Source organism: Alosa pseudoharengus, unplaced genomic scaffold (genome assembly GCF_046254945.1).
Source record: "Alosa pseudoharengus isolate Yale_2024_CS ecotype anadromous, Long Island Sound unplaced genomic scaffold, YU_APseudo_1.1 YU_APseudo_1.1_scf_19, whole genome shotgun sequence".
Classification (NCBI taxonomy): domain Eukaryota; kingdom Metazoa; phylum Chordata; class Actinopteri; order Clupeiformes; family Clupeidae; genus Alosa; species Alosa pseudoharengus.
The window spans coordinates 4326161-4336195 of record NW_027468657.1 but is presented as its reverse complement, the minus strand read 5'-3'; the positions used below and the strand labels follow the sequence as shown (position 1 = coordinate 4336195).

Genomic DNA, 10035 nt, shown 5'->3' with positions numbered 1-10035 from the left:
CCCCCTGTTGGCACCCTCTCTCTCTTCCTCTCTCTCTCCCTGTTTTTATCCCTCTCTCTCTCTCTCTCTGTCTTTATCACCCTCTCGCTCTCTCCCTCTCTGTCTTTATCCCCCTCTCTCTCTCTCTCTGTCTTTATCCCCCTCTCTCCTCTCTCTCTCTAGTTTGACCCTCTCTCATCTCTTTCTCCATCTCTCAGACTCTCATCACTTTTGTCAACAAGCACCTGAACAAGCTCAACCTGGAGGTGGCTGAGCTGGAGACGCAGGTAATGCGCGCACACACACACACACACACACACACACACACACACACACACACACACACACACACACACACACACACACACACACACACACACACACACACACACACACACACACACACACACACACACACAACGCAGACACACATGCACACACACGCACGCACACACACACATACACACACACAACGCAGACAGAGGAGGCTCCTTTATTGAGGAAAGGGAGGAACAGCCTCCCTAAAATTTCAGAGAAAAATAAAAAATATATAAAGTGAATTACTAATATGATAAATTACTGTTAATATTACTATTTTTAACACTTTGAATAAACAAAATCGTTCCCCTAGGTCAAAATGCAAACAGCACCCCCTATCGCAATTGAAAATTACTGTATGGAGGAGCTTCCTCCTCAAGCCCCTCATTGAAGTCCATTATAAACGCCTCGGACCCCAGCGGCTCGTGAATCACGTTGTTTTCAATGGCCAAGGGAGGTAGCTCCTCCGTACAGTAATTTTCAATTGCGATAGGGGGTGCTGTTTTTAGCGGCAACGGTTCAAGAATGTTATCTGCAGTCAAACTACGAATCTTATGTTGAACGGAAAGCTTGTTTTTTGCTCGTGAAATAAACAGTACAATGGAATCAATGGACAATCTCAAATCTTTTATACATTCAAATACACTGCGAATACACTGATAATGTTTATCAAAGCAGGAAGACCAGCTCCAAAAATTCATATTCCAAAACAAGATGGTAAGTGTAGGCTACTGAATGCTACATAGTCAGACAAATAGGCTACTCATGGCTAACTGGTAACGTTAGCACAGAAAAGAATCAGCCATAGCCTACTGCTGGCCTGTCACATACGTGGACAGTTCACTTGGTGATAAAACATTTTTGGATAGTTATGCGTTGTGATAATCATCCAAGTTATGCCTTAACTAAACAATTGTTAAATAAGGTTCTTGTTGTTATGTTCTTGTTTTCACCGTTCTAAATGTATCTTTGGATGGTAACATTGTTAATGAATGTTTCAGACCATGATGCATTCCTTTAATGACGTCTTCAATAACATTTGCCTTTCGAGTATGCTTTCATAAATTCCCACTTAGCTATTACAACCTGTCTTTAAATTATAGCGATTTGGCTTTAAAAACAATAGCATGTTACAAATAACCACATTTAAGGTCTATTTTTAATGGTAAATAGTTACATGGTTTTATAAAACAAGTGTTTACATTTATTAATTTAGCACTATTATCCAAGTGTTTAAATGTACATTTATTAATTTAGCACTATTATCCAAAGTGACTTATATATTTAAATTATATTACAAAGTCCATTGTCCCTGGACGAATTGTCCCCCCCCGAGAATGTCAGAACAGCATTTATTGCACAACATTGCCAGTTAAAATGCTACATAGTACATACTGCTGCTATAAATGTGTCTGGGTAGGCGGCCTACATACTCTATTGTTCACATATGGCACCAACACCATCACAACCTCACATTTGCCACTAACGCCAATCAAGCAGACATTCCTTCCTCCGTTATTTTTTTAACCACCAGCCGCCACTGAACGCAGACTAACATACACAGACATGCACACACACACAATATCCCTGAGTGAAGGTAATGTATACATTGATCTGTGTGTGTGTATGTGTGTGTGTGTGTGTGTGTGTGTGTATGTGTATCTGTGTGTGTGTGAGAGTATGTGTATGTCTGTGTGTGTATGTGTTTGTGTTTAGTTTGCCGATGGTGTGTATCTGGTTCTACTGATAGGGCTGTGTGTGTGTGTGTGTGTGTGTGTGTGTGTGTGTGTGTGTGTGTGTTTAGTTTGCCGATGGTGTGTATCTGGTTCTACTGATGGGGCTGTGTGTGTGTTTAGTTTGCCGATGGTGTGTATCTGGTTCTACTGATGGGGCTGCTTGAAGGCTACTTCATTCCACTCTACAACTTCTTCCTGACCCCCGAGAACTTCGACCACAAGGTCAGAGACAAGGTCACACACACCCACCACCCTCCTGATTGGGCCAGAGACACGACTCACACACACCCACCACCCTCCTGATTGGGCCAGAGGTTACGCTAGAGTTTTTTTTTTTGGCTGGACAAAATGTCCGGTAATATTACAGAATATGTTTTAAATAGCCACAATTGCCTATACACTTAGACTGCACTAAATCACAAACTTTATATTTCCACAATGCAGTTTATTAAGCGTAGTCAGCACCAGCACTTTGTTAATTGATAAAAACACTATATTTTGCTCAAATTCTCATTATTGTCAAAGTGTTCAAATGTAGGCTATAGCCTATGTCTTTACACAAAGGCTAATGTTGTGGGTACGGATATGGAATAGAAGTTGTATTTTATAGAAATAGTCTGTTGGCATATTCGCAGTAATGTTGCCCTGACTACTTCACATTTTGATACCACATCTGTTTAGAGATCGCTGAAGTGCTAATGGCCAATGGAGTTAATGCAACAATGCTTGAAACGCACACAGATGCGCATTTTCTTTTGACATGTGTGTGTGTGTGTGCGTGTGTGTGTTTTTGCAGGTACACAACGTGTCCTTCTCTTTTGAGCTCATGCAGGATGGTGGTCTAGAGAGGCCAAAACCCCGCCCAGAGGGTCAGTACACACACTCATTCACTCACATACACACACACACCATAATTTCCCTGTGTTCTTGAAAATGAATACATTTTCTGTGTTTTTTCTCTCTCTCTCTGTTGCAGACATTGTCAACTGTGATCTCAAGTCCACTCTGAGGATCCTGTACAACCTCTTCACCAAATACAGAGGAGTGGAATGAGCTGAGCTGGGCACACACACACACCACACACACGCACACACACACACACGCACACACACCTGCAGGAGATACTTAGACACTTGCCAGCATGAAACACACGCAACCCCCTTTTCACACAAACACACAACTCCCCCTCCTTAACCACACACACACACACATACACAAACCCCTGCTCACAAACACACATATCTTTTATAGAGATGTACAGTGTAAGCACAGCATAAGCATGTGTCCTCAGTGGTGCGTGCAGGCAGACGTGTCTGCAGTGAGAGGAAACCTTATCCAGCGAACACACACACACACACACACACAGCACAGCATAAGCATGTGTCCTCAGTGGTGCGTGCAGGCAGACGTCTTATCCAGCAGATGCAGACAATCACTGTGCTTCATTTGAGTTGTTACAGAAGAATGACGTCTTTTTACCACACACACACACTCACACACAATCACTGTGCTGCTTCATTTGAGTTGTTACAGAAGAATGACGTCTTTTTACCACATTGGAGCTTATTGTAGAGTCAGATGGTGTCCACTGTTGTTGATGTAAGTTACTTTGTTTGTAATAAATATGATGAAATATGGTACATAATAAATATGTTGTGATTAATTAATTTATTATTTTGTAACAGCATACATTTGGACCCACTTATGGCTGGGTCAGATTACATGATTTCAGCCCGATTTTGCCACGACTTTGTCGTAGGCCGATACATTTCCAGCGTTATGCCCAAATATGAAAGGTCAGGAACGACGCCGAGGGAGGTGTCGTTATGTGACATATTCCACGACCAGTGATTTATTGTCTGTGATGTTTCACGACACCGCAACCAAAAGTCTCCTACGACACCCATGTTGACACTGGCACTATGACGATACATGACACGAACAATGATGATCTTACATGAGCTGCAGACAATTTCCCCAATTTATGGTTCTTTGATTGCATAGTTTGTGTCATGGTCAATCCTAAAACAACTTTTTGAAAGACAAAAAATGATGTAATCTAACTATAGAATAGAACACAGCTCTCAGGATGGGGATAGACCACAGCTCTCAGTGTAGTCCCTGTTCTGAGCTCATAGTCTGTTCTGGTGATGGTGATGAGACGGCACTGGTGATGAGAACGTAATGCCAGTTGTGTTGAACTTCGTTATCTTGCAGAACGTAATGCCAATTGTGTTGCGCTTTCCTGCTGCGGCTTCAGTATTTTCAAGGTGATCCCTACCTTAGTGTCTGCAGTAACGAGGATGAGAGGGTGTCCAAAATTGTTGTGGTTACTGATCAATGGGCTCAGTTAGGTAAGCACATAGATTACACTTTTGGAGATATGTTAGCAAGTGTACCGTTGTAAACAATCCTTATTCAAAAATGTAGTGCACATTTTAATTTTCATGCCTTCTTGACATAAGACATTTCATGGAATCAATGTGTTGTTGTGATACCAGTGTTTTTACACAGTGTTTTCCTGTTGAAATGTAACATGTATGACTGACCACTCCAATAGGCAGTAGAAATACCTCCTGGCATCAAAGGCAGCAGTAGCAGGGCAACTTCAAACAGTCTTTGCGCTCCCAATGCCAATGTAAGTGTTTCTGTTTAGAAACGGGAGAGAAAGAGGAGAGACAAGGAGAGAAGAGGAGGAGAGAGGAGAGAAGAGGAGGAGAGACAAGGAGAGAAGAGGAGGAGAGACAAGGAGAGCAGAGGACGAAAGAGGAGGAGGAGAGAAGAGAGGAGAGAAGGAGAGACAAGGAGAGCAGAGGAGGAGGAGGAGAGAGGAGGAGAAAGGAGGAGGAGAGAGGAGAGAAGAGGAGGAGAAGAGAGAAGAGGAGAGCAGAGGAGGAGGAGAGAGGAGGAGAAAGGAAGGAGAGATGAGGAGGAGGAGAGAGGAGAGAAGAGGAGGAGGAGAAAGGAGGAGGAGAGAGGATAAAGGAGGAGAGGAGGAATGACAGGGATGACCAGGGGAGAAGAGGAGGATCCGTGGCGCCTGTCACTGTGGACACCGGAATGCTGATGGGCTGTGGTTGCCGGGGCCTGAGGAATGCTGATTGCTGATTGGCTGTGGTTGCCGGGGCCCCAGGAATGCTGATTGGTTGTGTGAGGGGGTAGGCAGAGAGGAGAGTCAGGCCTGTTGCCATGACATTGTATTCAGAGATCAAAAAACGAGTGTGTTTACCTGGTGAATAGCACAAAAGATCTGAGAGGTGGGTGTGAGTGTGTCTGCGTGTGTGTGTGTGTGTCGTGATGAGGTTAAGGGCATCCTCCCATAGGCTGAACTGGCTGTGAAGATCCCATCATTATTTACACCCAGTAGTGAGACTGACTTCATCCTGTGACTGACTTCGTCTGTGGACGCCAAGAGACTACGGACAGATTACTGTCAATCTGACCATGTACTAGCAGATGTGTTAGTGTCAATCTGACCATGTACTAGCAGGTGTGTTACTGTCAATCTGACCATGTACTAGCAGGAGTGATCCAGCCCACTCAGACTCAGACACAGGGGCCGCTGGGCTGCTGGAGTTAGGCTGGGACCTTCCCAGAATGCACCTCACCACGGGCTGGATCTGCTCTGGCCCATACCTGGCCCGCATGTCACCTGGTGGGACGCAGTAGTGGGTGGGACAGAGTAAAGCCTGGAGAAAGCAAAAAGAACAATTAAAGGTGCTCTAAGCGATTCTGGGTAACGTCACTTCTGTTGACTTTCAACTGTTGTTGACTGTTGTGGTGTTGTGTTGAGTTGTGTTGTGTTGTGTTGAGCTGTGTTGTGTTGTGTTGTGTTGTGTTGTGTTGAGCTGTGTTGTGTTGTGTTGAGCTGTGTTGTGTTGTGTTGAGTTGTTGTGGTGTTGTGTTGAGTCGTGTTGTGTTGAGTTGAGCTGTGTTGTGTTGTGTTGAGTTGAGCTGTGTTGTGTTGTGTTGTGTTGTGTTGAGCTGTGTTGTGTTGTGTTGTGTTGAGTTGAGCTGTGTTGTGTTGAGTTGAGTTGAGCTGTGTTGTGTTGTGTCGTGTTGAGCTGTGTTGTGTTGTGTTGTGTTGTGTTGAGCTGTGTTGAGTTGTGTTGAGCTGTGTTGTGTTGTGTTGATTTGAGTTGAGCTGTGTTGTGTTGTGTTGTGTTGTGTTGAGCTGTGTTGTGTTGTGTTGAGCTGTGTTGTGTTGTGTTGAGCTGTGTTGAGTTGAGTTGAGTTGAGTTGAGCTGTGTTGTGTTGTGTTGAGCTGTGTTGAGTTGAGCTGTGTTGTGTTGTGTTGTGTTGAGTTGAGCTGTGTTGTGTTGTGTTGTGTTGTGTTAAGCTGTGCTGTGTTGTGTTGAGCTGTGCTGCGGTTGATATCAGCTTACCCATGATTACCCCTGATTGCTCTGGACTGGACTGGACGGGAGAATCAGTATAACAGTATGAGCAGACTCTTCAGTGTGAGGCCCGGTGAGATCATCAAAAAGGCCTGCCACTGAGACCTTCCAACACACACACACTCACAGCACAAGCCTTCAAATAAACTATCATGGACCTGAGTTAAAAGACATTCACACACACACACTCAAGCATCTTAAAAGTCATAATGTGTGTGTGTGTGTGTAGTGTCCCTCTCCCCTCTCTGTCAGACTGACCCTGCTTCCATAATAACTAGCTGTCCCCGTGGAAACAAGCACATTCCACAGAGCCAACAACCACAGCAACCATCCAATCGGATTCACTCTTTAACCAGTGTAGCTTAATTAGCCAGCCTTTTGTGTGTGTGTGTATGTGTAGAAGTTCAGTTGCCCAATTCACCAGGCGATGAGTTGACTTTCGTAGTGACGGTTACTAATGGCTATATTAAACTGAGTCTCAATTAAAGGGTGTATTCATAGACTAATGAATCACACAGTTCATAAAACCAATTAGCATCATCTAGCTGCCATAATACACAGCTAAATTGCGTGCTAGCTGTCATAATACACAGCTAGCCTATATAGCGTGCTAGCTGGCTACAACCTAGCTTAAATGAAGAGGTAAAGCAGCACAGTGGTAAACATTACCTGTCTCAAGAGAATGTTTTTTTGAAACATGTTGCTGGTATGAAATTCAAAATGATCATATATTTTCCATGAAATAGTCAACATTTTAGTTTTCAACATTTGATGTTGTCTATGTGCGTTTTGCTGATAAATATGGGTTTACAAGACTTGTATATGATTACATTCTGTTTTTATTTGCATTTTACATAACATCCCATCTTTTTCTAGCCTAGAAATCTAGATGCACCCTAGCGCCAATAACATTATGCATAGAGAGAGAGTTGGGATGTCTGTGTACTTGTCTAGCCTGACGAGCTAGGCCCACATCACCGCATATGTTGAGAGGGTCAAGACCGAGTCGAGACTGAGACCGTTGGTTTTTAAATGCAGCCGAGACCGAGTCTCTGAGGAGGCAAGACCGAGTCTTTAAGAAGTCGAGACTGCATCGAGACCGACCAAAAAAAAAAGAGTAGAGTTTCATGATTTACTTGATCACCCAAGTATTATAGGCTATTCAACAGTTAAATTCCCAAAGGGTAGGCTAAACTTTTTTTCTGAACTATACTTTAAGACTAGTGTCATTACAGTCCAACAGTACAGTACACTCTAAAGCTGCTGTTATGACCGGACGATAAACACCTAAATAAAGTGACGTGGCGGATCAGTCTCTTCAATTATCACGTGATTTGGTCTGTCTGTAAACAATGCATATGTGAAACGGAACTGGACCAAAGTCTGCGTGCAACATTGTAACAATTTATTGCCTGCTGCAGACCAAACAATCAAAATATAGGTCTGAAAAAACGCCCTTCGTTTCTGTGAGCAGACCCTGTAACAGAGGTGTGTGTGTGTGTGTGCAGGGACAGACACCTGATAGTTTTGTTTTGGGGTAAACTGTCTAGGTCTTTTGAACACCAGTCCAGCACTGTGCTTCTGTGTCGCTGTTTCAAACACACACACTCTCTGTCTCTCTCTCTCTCAAGGGGATGTTTAAGAATGAGGTCCATGCCTGGATTGGCCGTTGTCGTTGGCACGGTTACGGTTACAGTTCTGGATCACTTCATCTGCAGAAGGCTGTAACCATGCCAACCCCTCACTCAGCACTGACCCATCCTCCAGGGGCGCTGCTAGAGTGGTATTCCATAGTGCACTACACTCCATGCCCAGGCTGCTAGAGTGGTATTCCATAGTGCACTACACTCCATGCCCAGTCTGCTAGAGTGGTATTCCATAGTGCACTACACTCCATGCCCAGGCTGCTAGAGTGGTATTCCATAGTGCACTAGACTCCATGCCCAGGTCGCTAGGGTGGTATTCCATAGTGCACTACACTCCATGACCAGGCTGCTAGGGTGGTATTCCATAGTGCACTACACTCCATGCCCAGTCTGCTAGGGTGGTATTCCATAGTGCACTACACTCCATGCGTGGCCCAGGCCGCTCAACTTATTTACCAAATGTGCGCTTTTGGTTAATGTAGGCTAGCCTAACATGCAGGGTAGACCTCTCCTTATTGAGCATAAGAAAAACCTTTACATAAACAGGAACAGAAAGCCCCTCTTAATCATGTCAACCTACACATGGCATTCCTTATCAAATAGCCTACCACATGAAAGCATCTAACTTTTACAACACTGAAATTCCGGCTGCTAAACACACCATTTTAACGCAGTTTGGGAAGGACAGAAAAACCTTTACAGAGCAAGCAGCTCTGGCTCAAATTACGTGAACATTGCTACCTAATGCATTATAACTTCACTACCCAACCTGCGAAAAAGGGAAAGAAAATAAAAAATAAAAAACTGTTTTTGTAACCTACTAACAATAAGGCTTTGCTCACAACACTCTGATGATCTATACTGTACGCATTAACTGAATCTGATCAATCTTGAAACCAAAACGGCGAAATGTTCCAAACAGAGTGACTGTAAAGGATGCAATGCCTAATCTCACTGCTGTCAGCATCACTGCTAAGAACAGTGCACCTTCTGTTAAACACCTGAAAAATATTAAGCTGATGTTTTCTTTTCATGACGAGCACTAGGTTTTAATGATTTATACGTCTAAATGGAACGTTGCGTTTTTAAGCGCCAGAATTGCTTATCATGTCATGACAAAGTTTACACCAATCATCTTCTAATGTATCCTTGTGCTGAGAAGTCCACTCTGTTTTCTCCAAACATGAGCTATCGTTTGTGCACAAAGCATGTTTCAATCAGACATTACACAAGCTATTTTTATTATTGTAGTCCTAATACAATGGAAGAATATTAGACTCGAAAGTTTTGAACGTGTGTATTACGTTTTGAAACTGTAGAAATTATTTGTAACTGTAAAAATGATCTGTAAAAGTAATTGTCAAAATTACAAATATGCCCTACACTTACAAATCTATTCTACAGGTACGGATCAGTTTTACAGTTACAAATCATCCTACAGTTAAAAATATTTTACCATTACAAACACAATCAGACATTACACAAGCTATTTTTATTATTGTAGACCTAATACTGAATGATTGAATGATAAAGCGTGAAAAAAATTTACGCACAGTGCGCACAGGATTACGGCTGGCGGCGCCAATGCCATCCTCAACAGGCTTCCCTTGATCAAAATAATAATATAAATATAATGAAATAAACTAGGACACACATGTATAACTGAATTGTATGTGTGTGTGTATGTATGGCGTTCCATGTGTGCCAGTAATATTTATATGACACTGGGGGGGTATGAGTGATATTGAACTGAGTTTTATATGTGTGTGTGTGTGTGTGTGTGTGCATGCATGCTGCAATAAAGGCAGGGATATTGAGTTGAATTTGGTGTGTGTCTATGAGTATACAGAGATACAGAAATATTGATATGTTTGTGTGTGCGTGTGTGTGTGTAGATAGTGATATTGAACTGACTCATTTGAGTGTGTCTTGTATATGGAGGTTGAGAGGGCACACAAC

General features: G+C 43.0%; 1 protein-coding gene across 2 annotated transcripts in view; it reads left to right on the top strand.

Moving 5' to 3' along the window:
• Positions 1-3682, top strand: part of LOC143132163 (alpha-parvin) — a 16611-nt gene extending 12929 nt beyond the window's left edge. Inside the window, exons 10-14 of one of the 2 annotated variants that reach the window (XR_012988248.1) lie at positions 198-266; positions 2154-2255; positions 2830-2902; positions 3010-3336; positions 3436-3682. Coding sequence is in view for 1 of the 2 variants with exons in the window: in XM_076291518.1 (XP_076147633.1) it covers positions 198-266; positions 2154-2255; positions 2830-2902; positions 3010-3086 (321 nt within the window). In the remaining variant the exon portion in view is untranslated. Of the gene's footprint in view, positions 1-197; positions 267-2153; positions 2256-2829; positions 2903-3009 lie in introns of both variants that reach the window. The other variant, XM_076291518.1, reaches the window with a different exon arrangement.
• The last annotated feature ends 6353 nt before the right edge of the window (positions 3683-10035 follow it).